General features: G+C 30.1%; 1 protein-coding gene across 16 annotated transcripts in view; it reads right to left on the reverse strand.

Annotated features, from left to right (window-relative positions):
• Positions 1–1,980: 1,980 nt before the first annotated feature.
• Positions 1,981–19,315, reverse strand: part of LOC118204330 (uncharacterized) — a 1,054,928-nt gene continuing 1,037,593 nt past the window's right edge. For all 16 annotated transcript variants that reach the window (XM_085815465.1, XM_085815469.1, XM_085815475.1 and 13 more), the window contains one exon: positions 1,981–16,070. In XM_085815465.1, coding sequence (XP_085671591.1) covers positions 15,177–16,070 — 894 coding nt within the window. In that variant the 3' untranslated portion in view covers positions 1,981–15,176. The remainder of the gene's footprint in view (positions 16,071–19,315) is intronic.

Raw genomic sequence — 19,315 nt, forward strand, 5'->3', positions numbered from 1 at the left:
TACGAAAAGGTCTTATTTTTGACAGTATTATACATTAATGTTCCAATATTGCATTGGAACCAGCTAGATAATGGGGCTGACATTTGAAGAAAGGAAGGCAGTCCTGAGGTAATGCGTGATGCATAAAGCCATCAGTAAGGGGCAATGGTGGAATGAATTTCAAACACAACCACGAACATGTTTAATAATTTCCCCAATTCATGATAAACCCGATTGTTGTGTTACAGTTGAGAACAAAATTCAATCTGCAAAAACTTCCTCTAACACTCTTTTCTTTGTTAAAACATTTTTCTTGCTCAAAATTAAAGTCTGTCAGATAGAATTCTGCAATGAGACAGACTTTATATACTACCATCATTTTATCAGGAAGTTTCTCATGGAAAAGCTACCCGAAGGAGGGATAAATCGAAGACGGTTTGTCGAATATCCCCCGTTCCTGTGCAGATATCGGACTTCACACGTTGCAGTCGGTAAATCTTATATGAGTTCGGCAGTGTTTTGCTGCTAACGACTAACACATTGAACACATAAAGCATTAGCGTTCAGTGCAATGTAATAGCAGAAAATGAAAACATTATACTACCAAAAACGAGGCATTTTCGTCCATCCATATGAGAATTATTCACAATTAAACAATGGATAAATTTTTTGAGCCACTCCGTATATTTTCAAAGATTGTGCATACATTCAGGTTATGTAATTAAACTACTGCTTTGATACAGACGGTTTCTCAGGAGACATTCTTTACGCCAATTTTATGTTTCTTAGCATTGTTTGATTATTTTATCATTATCAATGAAAATATTATTTTGGGATTGCTAAAAATTTTCCTTCACATCTTTAATTCGAGTGTTAAACAGAAACTTGCAAAATTGAGAAATATTAAAGTGATATGAGTTTACAGATCACATTTTATAGCATAACTTTTTCAGTGAAATGGCTAGCAATATTAAGTATGTGTGGTTTTTTTCAGCAATTCGATTAACCAGCAAAGTTATGGCTTAAATACAAATTTTAAAATTTATTAAATGCCTCCCGTTTTGTTTCTCAATTTTCATATCTACTGTTAGGAATTATCGGAGCCCTTGCGGACATCATAAATTGGATCATTATGAAACACTCGTAAATAATAATGCATAGCATACTTCGAAAAGAATTAAAAAAAATATGAAGGTTTTCAGATTTTATATGACACCCAAACGGGCATTTTTGTTATTTACGCACACGTACACGTTTCAAGAATATTTGCGCTAACGCCCCTTTGGGCTAAAATATTTAAAACCGCATATGTTTAGCATTCCTGATAGATAGTCTCGCACGCTGGGTATAAAAATGTTTTATTCCGTACAGTGTTGCCACTGTTCGCTTTGAAATTGTTGAATTTTTTAATCAAAAATTCTCTAAAGGTTTACAAAAATTAAATAGATAATAAAACAAATTAACAATTCAAAATCTTAGCCCATATTCGGGTGGATGACTACGTTATTCAAAATTGGATGGTTCTAGGTACCGTTGTGTTTTCACAGTGCGAGAAATATACATACATTCGTGCATATTCTCTATTATTTAATTTCTTTGAATGTAATGAAGGGCGATAATATTTGGTGGCAACAATTTGAAAAGTGAATTAACGCTTTTAGTGATTCAACTCAAACTGCCGTTGGATCCACTTAAGCTGCTGGAGGACCTGATTTATTTATCAAATCAGGTCCTCCAGCAGCTTAACTGGATAAGACTCCTAAACACTAGCAAATGGAGTTCGTATCCTCCCCTCAAAAAGCATAGCTGTAGAGGCGTTTTTGTGGTTTTTACCAATTTTAATTGGGAATGCAATCCGTGGTTTCTTAAAATGTTCACAAAAGTATCCCTCTTCTTTGGAAGATAGTTATAATCGTATAAATTCAAGTCCTAAATTATCAGATAATTTTAGAGGTATCGTGTAAGAGAAATTAAAAAAAAAAAAAGAACAAACAGTCAAAATATCCATAAACAGAATTTATTGATAACATTCACTGAATATATATATATATAGATAGATTTATTTTGTATTTATATATAGATTTCTTTGTATATATTTATATACTTAATGCTCATTTATGTATATATATTATACATATACATATCATCATATATTTTATATATATATATATATCATCTTAAATATTATACCACATATATACCAAGACAGCTGTAGTCAATGTTTGTACAGTCACCAAAAAAGCAATACATTAGAATACGCACATTCACATATAACATGGAGAAAAAGGGACGATTGCGCATGCGCTTGTACCTCACACGTAATAAAAATATTTCTTCACAGATATGGCAGAAATGATATGAAACGAGTCGCAAACATCGTACACATGATGTACTTTAAATGTGGTGCACACAATGCGTAAATGAGCCCGAGTTATAGTTTCGGGAGTTTATGGATGCGAAGCGACATTGAAAATAGAATGCTCTAATGAAAGATGAAAACACTGGATATATTTTAATATTCCCTGTCTACTCGCTCATCTCTCATTTGTACAAATGGTTAAAATTCAGACATATTCATTAAAAAATAATTCATTTTAGGTACAAAGGATTTAATTCAATGGCCTTAATATTGAAGCTTAGGTGAATAAAACTAATAATTTTCTTCTTTTTTAACTTTGCAAACATGAATTGAGGTTTTATTTTAAAATTATATGATTTATGATAATAAGTAAAGTCATTAATCTAGGATGATTGAAGTAAATAAAACATTAAAATTTAATTTGATACATATACCTTTTAGAAATAGATTACATAACCTTTGATATAATGAAGCATTTACATTAATTAATTTCATACTATGGTTTCAAAACATTTCGATTCTGTAAAGAGAAACAGTTGATGGTAGCACGTGTAGTCACATCATAATCATCTTATTAGTGAATAGTAAAAGGGAAGTGTTTTTAAATTTAACATGATAAGAACTATTTATTTAGAAACTATGAGTGAGGATTTGGTTCTGCTACTTACAGGTAGCATTAACTGCAATCTTCTTAATTTACATGAATGTTTACATAAAATACAATTCTCTTTCTTAAAATTTCGTTTCGAAACTATGATTAATTTTGATATGTTACAGATGTAATGACTATTATATTATGATATGTGACGCAGTTTCATGCATTTACGAAAATTCTCATTAAAAGGAATACATTTTAGATAAAGGAATTTTATCGCATTTTGTTACACAGTTAGCACTCACAGTTGTCTTTCAGACATAATAGATCATTATACAATAGTAAACAATTCAATAAAATTAGGAATTGAACAGTAAACATTGCTATAAATTTTTACAAATTCAACTTCAAATCTGCTTAAGCATTTCATAGTAGGAAGTGGATTATTACATACTCTTTAGCAAAAGCATGGAGAGTTAAATTTGCTCAATAGCAAATATTGAAAATAATACGATCAATAATGAAAAAGAAACTTTGTTGACTCGTTATATGTAAACCAAAAGCCATATGAAGAACCTTACGTTGATGAAATTAAAAATCGATTCCATTACCACAACAAATATTCTCTATTAAATTAATTGTGGTATATGTAAATTAGAGGAAAATTCTATGATACTAAATATGTGAGAAATAAAGCTTTTATTAATAACTTTCTGTTAATAGGTAGAGCTAGTTATAGTTTATCCTAGATTTAAACCTGTTGATTAAGCTATCAGAAACTTTATAATGAAGTTAGTCATTTGACTTTTGGATCCCACAAGTAGAACAATAACGGTAACAGATAGAGTGATGAAAGGATACTAAATTTTTTACATATATTTTGCATTAAATATGATATTGCTAAGTCATATCTATACGATATATAATTATATTAATTTTTATCTGGAACCTTTATTGTCCTGAAGACTTAGAGTATAAATCTTATACATTTTAATTGAAAATATCTTCGATAAATCTTATACACTTTAACTGAAAATATCTTCGATAAATCTTATACAATTTAAGTGAAAATATCTTCGAGCAAATACAAAATGCTCAGCTGCACTTCTGGAACTCACCGTCGTCTAAATTGGGCTATTTAAGGCAGTGCTTTAACAACGCCAATAACAAATTACAGAGATCTTGATCTAAAAAAGATCTATGAAAATTTAATTACTCATCAAAATTATGAAGTAATTACTTATATCATCACAACTTTTAATTTTATAGAACAAAAATATTTACAGAAAAGCAATATTAAAAATATTAATAGTATATTTTTAAACGGTTGAAAATGTTAGAAGTTTGCGAGGAAAGTTTAAGAGGAAAAATTTACGTTTCACAAATCAATAAAACTTCATATAAATTTCGAGATACAGTATATAAAGGAAAATGCTATTGATAATAAAATATTTCCTTCCTTCCTCTTGATGCTTTTTAGATCATAAATCTATCTAAGTATCCCGTTTAAATTTCCTATAGTAGTACTTCATATTTTATTACTATATTACACAAATAATCCCATTTATTTAAAAAAAATAATTTTCTTTTCTTTTTGAACAGCCATGTGTACATTTTTAGAGTAATTATACTTATTATAGTAATACATTGGTCATGTTGTAAATAACTTCCACTGAAGGAAGGAGGAACCGAACTATTCTAAATAGCATTTAGAAGTAAATGAATAATTTAAGTAATCGAATTTCAGTTGTTATTTTTATTTAAACATATTATTATGGAAAAGTAATAAGTTTAAAAAATGCAAATTTTTAAGTAGTTATTATTGAGAAAGTCAAGCTCAATATAAAACTGCAATCGAATTTTTAGAGACTGCCTTTTTTCTAATACCCAGACCCCCTTTAGTGCATATAAATGACTGGATCGCGTAAAAAATATTTTCTTACTACTCCTCATGAAATTTTGAGCTACGAACTAAATTTGAATAATTCTCTTAAAGAATAATGAAAAATATCCAACGCGGGTTGAGTTGGTATCGTCTGGAATAATATAGCAGCCGTAAAACATTTAAATTAACTCTGGGAAAAGGTTAAAAAAGTTTAAAAAAATATAAGAAAAAATAAATAAATAGAAATTGTGCACGAAGAGGAACAAAGAATTCGAATATAACGGTTCTTGCGAAAAAGTAGTAAAGTCGCCTTCTTCAAAAATAGGTGATCAATATTAAACTAATTCCATCCCGTTGAGATAATTTCAGGTAGAATAAAAGAAGTTGAGATATTCGAGAGAAAAGAGGAAGTGGTTTTTCTGGTTGATCACAGGCGTTACAGGGTAAAAAAAGAAGCAACCCACTTCGCATTTTTGATTGTCCGACTGGCAATCCATGAAAGCGAAGCGAAGAGAATTGATGGGATGGCGCCGGGAATCGAGAAGAAATGAAGAAGAAGCACTCCAAATCCTATTATCATTCGATCATTCGTGAATAACTATTTTTTATTAACCAAAGCAACACCCGCAGGCTATACCGTCAACTCAGACATGAAACCTGTTTAAAACATTTTTTCTCCCCTTTTGGTAAAAATCATAAAAACAAAGCTTATTGTGAATATACTACCGGGAAAAGTGCATTTGAATAAAACTTCTTCCCATTCTTCAGAATTTCACGTTTTGAAAAAGATAACATAGGCGTGGATGTGGCGAAGACATGCTACTGAAATGGCAAAGTTTTTATTGTAAATGTTTCGTTTCAACTTTCAAAAGAAAGCACAGGGGAAACATTTCTACCACGCATTCTTTTGTTTATAGAATTTAAACAAAAGTTGAAATCACTAATTCTGGCGAAAAGCGTATTTTTTATAAATATAAAACGACCCACTAATTTCCTTAAAATTAACTGAGGTACAGGGAATTTCAAAAACAAATTTAATTACTTTAGAAAGGAAACCAACGCTTTAGTTTTTAGTAGTTTTCGTTAATTCATACCTAAGTTCAGTAAATACTAAAAAGTAATCATTTTAAGCTTGGTACTATGACTCTGATAATTACGGCATCTAATTAAAAAATGGTAATGTTATTACAATTCCGGCAGAAATATATTTTATTTATTTTATAAGTTTTTACGCTGGAGCCGTCAAATTATAAGTAATTCAATAATGGTGCCGAAATTTAATTTAAAATTATTCTAAGTTTGATTCTACGTTTTCCTACCACTCTTAAATGTTTAAGTGCTTAAATCGCATAACATTTAAAAAAAAAATTAAGCATGATTTTAGTTTTTGTAAAAGTCTTATGTTATTAAAAAATTTCTTCTTTACAGCAATGTTCCCCGAACGCCTTCATCCATTCTCTACCTGGTGCTTTCCCTCATCGCGTTAGTAAATAGGTCATTGGTTTCAAGAGCTATTAAATGATATGCCAATCATTCGTTTGACTGAAAGAACTATGTGACTGAAAATAACTCTGTTATTTGAATGCACTTTTCCTTTCCTTTGTTTAGCGTCAATGTCTAATTATTGATGCTCGCAGCTGCAATTCTATTCTAAAGGGAAGCTGCACACAGCGGTTGAAAGCGCACAGAGATCCCCAAGAGAGAAGCAATCGCTTCACTTAAGTGGGTTATTCTTAACGCTGTAGCATTCTACCTGGAATGTGGGAAGGAAATCCATTCCAAAGAAAATTCGTATTTAAGGGCGTTTCAGATGATTGAGAGAAACAAATTTTGGCCTCTACCAATGCGAAAGGGTTAAATAAGAGTCAATTTTAAACTTTGATTACCGTTACAACATTCTTGATTTAATACACGATTTCTAATTAAGTACTGTAATTAAAAGAATGAATTAGATTACAAATAAGAGATATGTCGTGCTGCACTTTGTTTTTCTATCGATAAATAATTATTTATTTATTTAAACTAAGCAAAATTATAGCAATCAGGCTCATATCTTGATTTTAAAAATTTCATAACACGGAATGGGAAACTGGGAAACAACAAAATTATGAAAATATCAGAATTATTTTAGAGTTGACTGTTAATAATTTAAAATTGCAACATAAAATTCCATAACATGACTTGGTAATAACATATACAAAATAAAAGTATATATGGGAATAAAAACAGTATATCTATATAAACAATTCTACAGAAAATAGGTTGACTGCCAGTCAATAACAGAATATGTAAGTATGCGCTTCATCAGTTTTATGAAGTCACTCTGATATAGGGATCCCATCATCAAAAATAGAATGCATTGCTTACATTTTTTTCGAAAGTAGTAGGTATTAAATTGCTTGTTTCTCGAAATTTCACCAGATAGTTTCATAGCTTCAAGAGGTATCTATGTAGTACATAATCTGATCATGAAAACATATGATAAAGACGAAAAAAAAATTTTTGTGTTTTGCATCAGTAACTAGATTAATAAACCATTTATGGTTGTTTAGTAATACGAAATACAATAATAAAATGCATTTAAATTTCAATAGGTAACTCGTAGACGTATATTTCGACATAATGTTTAAGAAAGGAGAATTAAATAACTGTAATCAACATGCAATAAACCTAGTGATTACTTTATTACTATTTTTTAAATTTTACTTCGAGGTATCATAGTAAAGAAAATTTTAACTTAGTAAACACAAAATTGAAAGTAACATAATATTACTCATTTGATTATTAATCACTTACTATATAAATTACTAAGGAAATAATGATTCCATCCATCACAGTTAATAACATTTGAGGATTAAATTAGAAAAAAAAATGCTATAATTACATCCCGCTCTGTCTTTTGCTTGGTAAATAAAACTCATTAAACTCTATATTCAGAGAATTCAGAAAATTGTATCTGAAAACCGTGAAATTATCTTGAACACGAAATTTCTTTCCCTTAAATCTTATACAAACACTTTTTGACTTTAAACACATTTTGAACTAATTCTCGCTAGCTTTATAACATCACAAGATATCCTAAACTATATTATATTCGTTATTACTAGCTCTTAATAGATAGTATATGTGTTAACAAAATTTTCATTGTTGCCTTTATCGTTTTCTGTTAAACTGAATTCAAAGAATTGCATTAAAAAAACCTCAGAAAGATTACTGAATTTAAAATTTAACAAATAATTATAAATTTTGGATAAAAACATTTAGTAACATGATAGGAAAAAATTTTATTTGCATTATATGCGGACAATAAAATTTTGCATTACACATACTTTTTAATAAAACTTGTGAATGTATATTTATGAATCAAAATTCTTGTACATACAAGATGTGAATTTGAACTGGATGTACATTCAAGAGACATAATTTTATGCATGTTCTACTTACTACGATTCTTCGAAATTATGAGTAGAGGCTAATAAATTAGTTTCTTTGGGGGTGGAGAAAGCAGAGGAGAAAGAACTGAATTATCTTCGAAAGCAGAAACTGACCTGGTGAATCATTTGAGGACGGCAAATGTTGAACATGGTCGCAGTTTTTATTGCTTATTTTACATTTTTTTTAATACTGTAAAGTAACCTTGCGACTTCAAACGAATCGAAACACTTTTCCAAGATAATTTTATTTCAGGTTAATTCATATGTTCAGTGTGATGCCCAATTTTCTAGTAAATTTGGAAAGGACCTACTAAATAACTTTTGGATAGAAATACAAGTTCGATTTAGGAGTTCATAAAAAGATTTCGTGGATTTAGGTCTATATTGAAAGTGATAAATGATAAAAAGTTATACTTTAACAAGGATATTGGATATTGTGGATGATATACGAGATCGTCTGGTAAGCCGTTGAGGAGGCTAAAGCAGAAAGATGGAGTTAATTCCCGGATTTGCTGCGACATGTCATATAGCATATTTCACCATAACGATGCTGGGAATAATTTCTGATGATGGAATTTATATCAAGAGCTATAGCTAACGAGATCCGCATACTTATCTGTTTATACTTTTATGCGGATGATTAAGCCAAATTGAATTCTACATATTCTAAAAAGTTGAAAATTAACATTACTGCTTTCATCTAGAGAACAGATAAAAGAATTTCCTTAAACCTGCTAGGAGCAGGGTGAAATACTTAGACAAATATAATAACTGGGCATGTCATTTCCAACATATGCTGTAAGCAAGATAAGCTTCGTAAACATTTACTGTTGCTATGAGAAGTTCACTTTTGATTGAAAATCTGTAATTAATAGTCCATATTTTAAAAAAAGAAGGACAAAGTTGTCTTTCCGAAGGAAAATTAACGAGGGAGAGCAGCAACATCTTTAAAGCAAAAGGTAGTCAACTAATCAAAGAATAATGAAGCAGGTTTATTCTAGCACAATTTCGATATCACCAATCTGAAGTTGATCCAGATTAAATTTATGCACTTAAATATTTGTTGCTTGAATACAGGTAACTGATCTATGTAATAAGAAAAACAATTGAATCAAAATCACAATAACAACCTTGTATTTAGCGTACATATATTAAAACACTCAATCGATTTCGAAATAGATTGAGTTTTTTAATATATGTACGCTAAATACAAGGTTGGTATTGCGATTTTGAATGTTACATTGGCGTATTTCTCTTCTATTCCAATTGAATCAAGTTTACCCTGCTAAGACTTTAGATATTACAGTGCACAAACAAATTTATCTGAATTGTAATGTGTTTCATTACATCATCAAATGACTTGATCTGAATAATATAAACAGTTATAGCAAAAATAATGGTACAAATGACTAGACGAAGCTCATTTATAATTTTAAAATATTTTACTTAATAAATTTGGAATAATAATGAACACTAATTCAATGACAGCTGTTTCGTTTCACAATTGGCACAAACGCAACTTTGGATTGACACAACTATTTAAAATTAACATCAAATTGAGGTTCAATTTTTAACAGTAAAATGCAAGCTTTTATGCCATTATTACTTGTAATGAAAGACTTTTGATATGCGTATTTATAATTCCGGTATAAAATTCTATATTCAGTTACAATCATAATGCAGAATTTCTAAAGGAACATTCAAAGAAAAAATCGGTTTACTGTGTAAAATGCACGTCCATTTAAATAACTTTTGGATAGAACACAGAATGACTATAACTCACAAAAAGTATAGAATACCGAACTTTTTAATTTATTTTAGGTAGTAGGAATACCTAACTGAGTTTTATTTTGGTTCATTAAGAATGAAAATTAAAGTTAAAAAAAGAAGCACAGAAAATGTAAGGCCGAATAACGAAAATTTAGGAAATAACAAAGCAGTAAGAAATTTATTACTACCATCTGTATAATTTTGCAGTAAAGGGGATATTGTCGACATAAAATTATATTTAAATATTATTAAGAAAGTTACTTATTTGTTTGTTTTATTAAGAGTTTCATTAATGACAGAAAAAAAATCCTAAAACATTAAACATTTTATGTTTCAAGTTATCTTTGGAAAACATTGTACATTTTTTTAAATTACATAACATAGGATAATGAATTTTTGCGGTTTAATTGAATCAAGCTTTTTTTAAATTTTGATATAATAAAAATAATTAAAAAGGTATTTAAATTACATGGTTGTTAAACATTATTTAAGCAATACTAACAAAAGCAGCTAATTTTGAATAAATGTGGAAAAAAATTAAACTCGAAATACGATTCTATTCACATCTGAGTATTTTTTTAATCCAGAAAGCATTATTACTTCTTCTGCGATAATTCAGAATGTTGGTAGATTTAACGATAAAATTATATCATAAGACATGTTTTTTAAGCAAATGAAAGATATTTTTATAAGATGAATAACCTCTATTATTGACAGGTGTAAGAAAAAAACGCTAATTTAAATTTTTCAATAGGCAAAAGTCAACTTTATATCGGTATTATCATCCATAAAATGCTCTATACATTTGGAAAAGTCAGAAAACTTTCTTCGAGTAATAGAGGAAGAATGATTCTTGAGAAAAACCTACCGCCCGTGAGGGTAACATTGAAACATATAGAAAATAGTTTCTAAAACCACTTTAATCTAAGGCTGAACGTTGCTTAACTTAACAACATTTATGAATATAAAAATATTTGAAACCATTAAAGTGATTAAAATAAAATAATTTTAACGGCAGTTATAAAAGTAAAAGAAAAACTCATATTTTACCAAATACTTAATGTAAATAAAAGTTCAGCTATTTTACTTTTATTTTTACATAATTTTATTATTTATGATTAATTTCAGAGGTATTTTCAGCAGTCTATGCTACTGAGACAAATTTTTTTCAATGCGCATAAAATTACTTACCAAATATTTTTGTGATCTTAAAATATTTTTACGTAAACTTATTATTGCATATTATTGATAATTTAGAAAATAGAAACTGTTATTTGTTTGGACAGATTTTAAACATAATTTAATATAGCAGCATTTTATTTGGCATGGTACGATTCCCATGAACCCAAGTTTCAAGTTTAATACAATAACATTTTCTTTGCCAGCAGAATATGATATCTATCTATCTTCAAATAAAATATTATGCCAATAAATATAGGATCTTAAAAAAGCATACTTTTCCTTATAGATTCATGGGACCTTCAGCATAATGATTACGAACAAGATTTCAGTATACCAGGTAAAAGTTTAGACCACTCTCTAGTAATCATCGTTTGTTTCTGTATTAAAATAACGACTAAACACATCGGAAGAACCACACATATAACATTTACAGATAAATAATCTAAAGAATTTAGGCATTATTCACATACGTTTAGTTATTTATACAAAATCGATATTTGACATACATAATTTAATACACCTATGTCTTGAAAATAAATTTGATTTTTCTGAATTGAAGTTATGTTTAATAAAAATTTTTAAAAATGTTATTTGTAGATACACGCAAAAAATGCCTTTATGACAAGCATTTTCTGTAGTACCGGAAAATAAATTATGAATAAATATATGACTAAAAATTTTGAAATTCAATCCAAAAATTACAAACTAAATAAGAATTACACTTCGTGTAAAAGATATAAAAACATAAAATCCAGGTATCAAATAAAATAATTAATACAAAATATTACTTTTGTTTCCCTTTTGCTACCCATGAAATGATTCCAAATAGCACATATTTCAAGTATGTAAGTATGAAATAAATTTCTCGACTATGAAATGTTTACCGCTAAACAGAATTATTGGTCAAGAATTTGTTTTTAAAGATGGGTTTATTAGAAATTTGCTTACATTTTTTAGTTTGAGTTGATGGTTTTTAAAGAGCATATTTACTCTACTAGTTTCATTTGCTGAATATCTTAATCTTGGTAAAAAGGAATCACATTTCAGATTTTAATCCCAGTCGCATTAAAATCATGAATACCATTGCAAGAAAAAGTAAGTTAGGGGCATTCTCAACAGACAGATGTGTCATGCTTTAAAATAAAAATTGCATTTTTAAATATTCTTATACTTCAATTAAAATTACAAATCTACTCATATCAAAGAATAAAAGATAATGGGTATTATGTTTCAGTAAAATAAACAGCAATACTTATTGGTAGCTATGTAATAATATAAACACTATAAAAATAGCATTCGTTAAACTGGTCCATAGGCATTAAATTGCTCAAACGCAGCTTTCTCACGAAGAAACTTATGAACAAATATGTGCTCTGGCTGTCTTTAGAAACCTATGGGAATTCTGTGGATTTCTTTTTTTCGTGTGTGTAAAACAGTGATAGATGCGAGGCGCTGCATTTAACATCCAAATGTTTGCTTTGTCTTTAACTATAATTCCTGAAATGCTGCATTTATTCAGAATTTCTGCAACGGAAATAATTAAAATGTTTACATGGTGGTAATTTTTTTCAGTTTAATTAAAGAGAATTGAAAAGAGAAAATATTCTGTTAAATGCCGTCCTCCACTGACACTTACAAAACTAGATCAAAGACATGTTTTAGCTAATAATCACACATTAATCACGCCTCGTACGAAATTAATTGAAAATGAAAGCAAACGTTAAATGTTAAGCGTTCTACGTTAAACGTTACCCTCTGGGTACGTTAAATGACATAACTTTTAATAACGACTATAATAATAATGACTAAGTCAATTTCATACATTTCATTTGCTAAATATATTAAAATGTTGAATGTTAAATTTTGCATTTAGAAGACGCAAAATAGATTCTTGTAAAATAGCGGTTTGGGTTTTATTTGTGAAAATAGCATTGGCTAAATAATTAATTAGCCTCAGGAAATAATTAACATAAAAAATTAGCAAGAAAAATCATGTGAGGTATATTTACATATTTAAACATAAATTACTTGTAATTATTTATACTATAGAAATTTTTGAGCAACAATAATGTAATAATAGCAGTTCAGCTCCTCGAAAGGTTTGATGATTTACATGACATAACAGTTAGCTAAAACTTGATATGATAGTCATAACTTTAAATTAAATGTAGTATAACCTATAAATAATTATATATAGTATATATATATATATATATAGGTTGGGTTATACTACATTTAATAACATGCTAATTCAACTAATAAATGAATAAATAGAAATTTACAGAATAATGTGGCGCAAAAGGATCTTCAATAATGCTGGAATATGAATTATCAGAATCTCACATAAATGTTTGAAGGAAAAAATAACATTTTAGGAAATCTACATGCTTGGCTCATTTTTCTCATTTTACATGTTAATAATTCCCAAAGTAACTATTGAATAATCACTTATAAGTGATTATTCAATATTTACATTGGGAAGTGTATTTCCTTAGTAATATTATTGAGAATTCTGGTATGTATTTTGATCATAAAAGGATAATATTTATTATTTAATATATACGCATATCATAGTTTAGTTAAATGAAACACTATTTCTTTGAAATCATTGAGTGGCAATTGAATAAAAATAAATCATTTTTCTAATTAATTTCAAAATTCAAATTATCTTTGTAAGAATTGTCATACTTAAAAGCTATAAAGCCTAATAATTTATACAAAGACATTTTCATTTTACTTGCAAAGAACATTCGTCTATCTATTAGTTTAAAAACTAAAAATTAGATTTTAATATGACATATTTTACTATAGAAAATAACATTATAATAGATGTTATGCATTGACGAAATCAGTGCGATGTTCAAACTGCAATAAAACCAGCTTTAGAGACTGTTAAAGATAAGTTTTTTTTTTTTATGTTTTAGTTCCTTAATTACCATTTCGACATGATTTAGCTTTAAATTTATTAAATCAGAATTATAAGCTACAAAGTTTAGATAAGAAATTTATGTTAAACAAATTAAATACTGATGTTTAAACATTTCAATAAATATTTAAACATCAAAATTTAAGAATAAAGAAAACTATAAAAGGCAAATGAATGCACTACGATTAAGGGACCTGGAGAGTCAATGACCTCAGTTTTTAATATAGCTTCAAAATAAAATGTATGTTTAAAATTTTATGAAGTCTTAAGAGCAGATCTAGGCACCTGTTTCAATATAAGCAGTATTATCTGCTAATAATATATTGTAGACTAGGATTATTTTTAAAAATATTTAATTTGATATGACAAATTAGTCTTTGAGTAGGATTTACTCAATGCTGCCTAGTTTGAAAACTTATAGTTTACTGAAAAACATGACCTTCATTTTTATGGAAAACGAAACACTTTGCTCAAAACACGACTCAGAGAGGGAAAATAGCCATATATTACTAAAAAACTCTATCTCCACAAATGGAGCTACAAATTTTGTTAAGTTTGTGAGAACAACATATCTTAGGCCACTCTGAAAGCTAGCCCTAAAGCACGACATGGTACGATAGCTACTGAATGTCATGAAGTTTGTGGGCATATTGCGTCAGTATGCTTTAGAAAAAAGAATTCTTACTTGATTCCATATTCACCAACTCAGAATGAGAACTAATGCAGTCGTAAAGCTTGGAATACACGAAACTTCTGCAAACAGGTTATCCACAAATATTTATACAGTATACGAATACGAGCATTATTTTTGCGCCCCCCCAGAAGCGAACGCTTTCATTGCAAATGTACCTCATACCCACTGAGGACCATCCAGATCAAGAAGCGTCAACACAAGATTTCAATTAACAATGGTAGCGATCCCTGCACTTAATTGGCTGAATTGTAGCGGCAAATAAAGAGCATAAAGGGATCGTAGTTTAATAGAGTCTGTCCATGATATTCATCCCTGGGCTTTTCTTCCAACTTTCGAGCATAATATTTTGATGCTAAAGTGTTACTGGTATTTCCTCGGAGTTGATGCTGAGTTGATCAACGTCCTCTTCGCTGCCATTTCTTTGCGCGATGTTATTCGCTGCTAATTCGAAGCACTGCTGTTGGTGAGCAGCGGAAAGGAAATCATCTCTTGCATCTCCGGTATCAGGACTCATAGGATTGCTGCTTCCGACCTCAGGGGCTTGTGAATTGATTGGCAACTTGTACGGTACTTGCTCACCACGCATCTGGCAAATGACATTAGTCAACGCCATGATATAATGCTTCGCTAGAGTAAGAGTCTCAATTTTGGACAGCTTCCTTTCCATGTTTACGTGAGGAATGACTTCTCTTAGGGCCTGGAATGCATCGTTGAGACTATGCATACGCATCCTTTCCCTTTCATTACTCTCAAGTCTTCTCAGATTCCGTTCTCGAGCGCTGAGGGTGTTCCTCTTCCTCCGGTTGCCACTGGACGATGAAGTTACAGACGAGGACGATGAGGATTTTTTCTGCTGCTTTGGATGTTTTACAGATGCTGAACAGGCTTCGTCACTTGCTGAACTAGAATCTGTTGAATTGTTATCACTTCCGTGAGAATTATCATCAACGTGACTGATTCCTCCAGTGTTGGAGGTCCTGCTGTTGGCAGTGGCAGGACGTTTACCACCTTGCTGGTGACTGGAGTTGCTGCGACGTCGCATCGGCGTTGGTGTAGTAGTAGTTGTTGTAGTAGGGGTCATCGATTCTTCTTGAAGACTTTCGGGAGAGTAAGGTAATGAAGGTTCTATAGTTGGAGTAACGATTTCCTGGTCCAAAGGAGGCCACGTGCATTCTACTCCTGCGATAGAACGTAGTGGATTGTCCATCGCAGAAGGATCCTCTCTATTTCGTGACTTCACCATTCCCTAGGAAAAAAGAAGAAAGGAATTAATCATATTATTTTGTAATCAACAGTTTACTCATTGTTTCTTAGATAATAAATGGAAATGAATACATATATTCTTATGATAAAAAATAAGGTCAACACTAATACATCTTTTCAAAACATGAGTATAATGGCAATGTTAAGTATGAAAGTTTTACAAATGAAATCTTTTTCCGCTTGAAATTGTGCCTCAATATTTTTAGCCCAAAGGGCGTTATCCCAGAAGGCCTATTAATTTCGTTTTGGCACCTTAAATGTCGGTTCACTTTTCAAACTGTTGTCAAACATTACAGTCTTATATTATATTTAAACAAATTAAATAATGAAGAAGATGCATAAATATATGCATGTTTCTCGCACTGCGATAAAACGAGGTACATAGAGCCATCAAAGTTTGAATAACGTACGTTTCCACTCAAATATGGGCATCTGGAAGTCCAAATTTAGAATTTGAAATTTGTTTTATTATCTATTTCATATTTTTTAAAACTTTAACGAATTTTTGATTAACAATCTCAATGATTTCAAAGCCAGCAGTGGCAACACTGTATGAAAAAGAAAACATTTTTATCTCAGCGTGAGATTGTGTATCGGAAATTCTAAAGATATGCTCATTTTAAAATTATTTTGCGATATTGCTGTTGAACTGAATTTTATGGTTTAAGTGCGAAGAACACGATATTTAAGAAAAAAAAAAAAAAAAGGTAACCCACAAAACGTTAAAAAACGCTTCTTTGGGCGTAATGTAAAATCTGAAAGGTTTGAGATTTTTTTTTTTTTTGTTAATTTATGCTTTAGTGAGTGGTATTACTCCGCTTTAAATCCGAAGGGTTAAAACATTATTTAACTTACAGGGAAATGTCCCTAGGGCATAACAATAGTCAGCCAGCTATTCTTCTTTTTAAATGAATGCCTTTACTTGCCTGCCAACAAAGCATAAATTATTGAATAATCCAGTAAATTAAGAATTATAGATTCATGGGCACTATCATAGTATACTTAATTTAAACGTCTCTTTTGGCACAGCCAAAAATTATTGTGCTTAATTAACAGATACTTTAGAGAATATTTGATAACTTTGGTTAATTAGTTAATTATACTATTGAGGCAAAGTACTTAAGGTTACTGTTTAAGATGGAATACCTTCGTGGATGATTTTTTAACTCAAACTGGTTGATATTAATGTTTAATAATGGGGAAACTCTATGCAACCATGCCGTTATCCGCGATTTAAATCTGTGTCGAATTACCAGTGTCTCACCCATATTTATGTATGGTATATATTCTCTCACCCATGTGGCTACTGGTTAATATCAACGGTCATTCAATGACTGCTTTGGATATGCGTTTAAGCTGAACTAATATTTTAAATTCCCGTGTTATATGTATTGACTATGTTTAACACAATTGTTTATTTATTCGTGATGGAACGATAAAAAAGTTATAAATATTTTGTTAAAGGCAAATTAATATGGTGCAAATAAAAAATAATAAATAAAGAAAATGCGATATAAAAGAGATTGAAATCTTGAAATGTACAACTAACCAAGCTCTTCGAAAAACGGTTTTCTATACTGAAGAGTTTGTGTTTCTACCATACCATTTTATAGAAATTTATCAAAAGCAATTGTAAAGTTTCCTTAAGTCATCATGCTACTCTACAACTGCAACATACAGTTAGGTTAGGTTAGATATAAGTGCAGGGGCCATTTATTATTTACCCTGAGTCTAGGTATAGGTCCCTTACACTAGCTATCTAGAGTGGCAAAGCCTTCTTGGGGCCCACGGTACCTGGTGCCAAAGTGCTGCTGCTTGATAAGATCACTCTGTGTTGCAAAGGTTTAGACCCCTTGATACCAGAATATCCATTATTTGGGTTATGCGCTTTCTCATATGGTTATTACTGATTTTGCATTTGACGTACGGAATCATATCTTGTTCTAGTGTTACGACATCCAATTTAAGACCTGACCTACTGAAATCGAATTTTGATTGTGTTCCGCTGTAGCATAACAATGGTATTCAATAAAAATGAGCAAGTTATTGCTCACCACGTAGGAAGTAAGGATTATCTAAATCTCTTTTCATATTTGCCGTAAAATTATTTCACGAAAATAATGCAATTAACCTTTTGAAATATGTCAGCATTTTTAATTACATCATTTTTGATGAATTCAAACTTTTACTATTGAAATTTTACTGAATCTTTAGGATTAGGACCTCTCGGCACATTTTTGTCACCACAAAATATTTACCTTCCTCCATTTCATTTCAACAACGACACTTCTAAGCTTTCATATCCACTCTCTAAATTTCAATAGTTTTAGAATTATGCTAGCGCTCCGTCATTTAACAGATCATCAACATAAATTTACTCGAAAACCATTTCTTACCTACTTTACTGCAGAGAGTTTCAAACACATTTTACACCATTATGTAGAATCATTAGGTTTGTCGAAGCAGCAAACATGACAAAGCAATAATCGCCTTGACGAAATTCGAATTCTTGAACTCCAGACTGCTAGTTGGAGGTTCTTTCAAAAACACGACGAAGTCACGAAGTAAAAAGATAAACATTATAACGCTTGGTATTTTAAAAACTCTGTTGGTATCATTATGTCTTTATATTTTTGAAAGTTGATAGTTTTTCGTAAATGAACTAAAATCATCAAATACGCGACCCTATAGGTCAAATAAAATATAAGCTCGTATGATGGTATCAATATTTCATTATAATTTTCATAGAGCATGTTTTGCGTAAATGAAATCTAAGCGTCAAATATAACTCTAAGAGTCCAACAGATAATTGAAATTAAATTGAAACCCATCATTAGTATGGCAGTGATACGCCGATATTTCGTCGCAATAATATAAGTATACTGAGAACAGAAAATATCGTTTTATTCTACGATACTGTCTGAAATTTCTTTTCATAAACACTCTCTTAAAAATGAAGAACGAAGTGTAAGAAGTTCCCGCATAATGTTATGTACCCCTGTACTGAGCATTTGCCTTTAGGTTTCATTTGAAAGGACATTCAATAATCTCAAAATAGTTAGGTGATGCTTTAGGTTTCATTTGATACGACATAAATAATAATCTCAAAATAATATCTACCGCCTTTACTGCTATTTGTTTTCAGTTAGTCTAACTTCGGTAATATATTTTTGGTCGGCTAGTAAGTAGTCCTGGGTTTAATTTTGCGATAAAAGGATGCGCACTGGC

This window comes from Stegodyphus dumicola, chromosome 4 (genome assembly GCF_044657685.1).
Source record: "Stegodyphus dumicola isolate Sdum_Otavi_A_Nest chromosome 4, ASM4465768v1".
NCBI classification, from domain to species: domain Eukaryota; kingdom Metazoa; phylum Arthropoda; class Arachnida; order Araneae; family Eresidae; genus Stegodyphus; species Stegodyphus dumicola.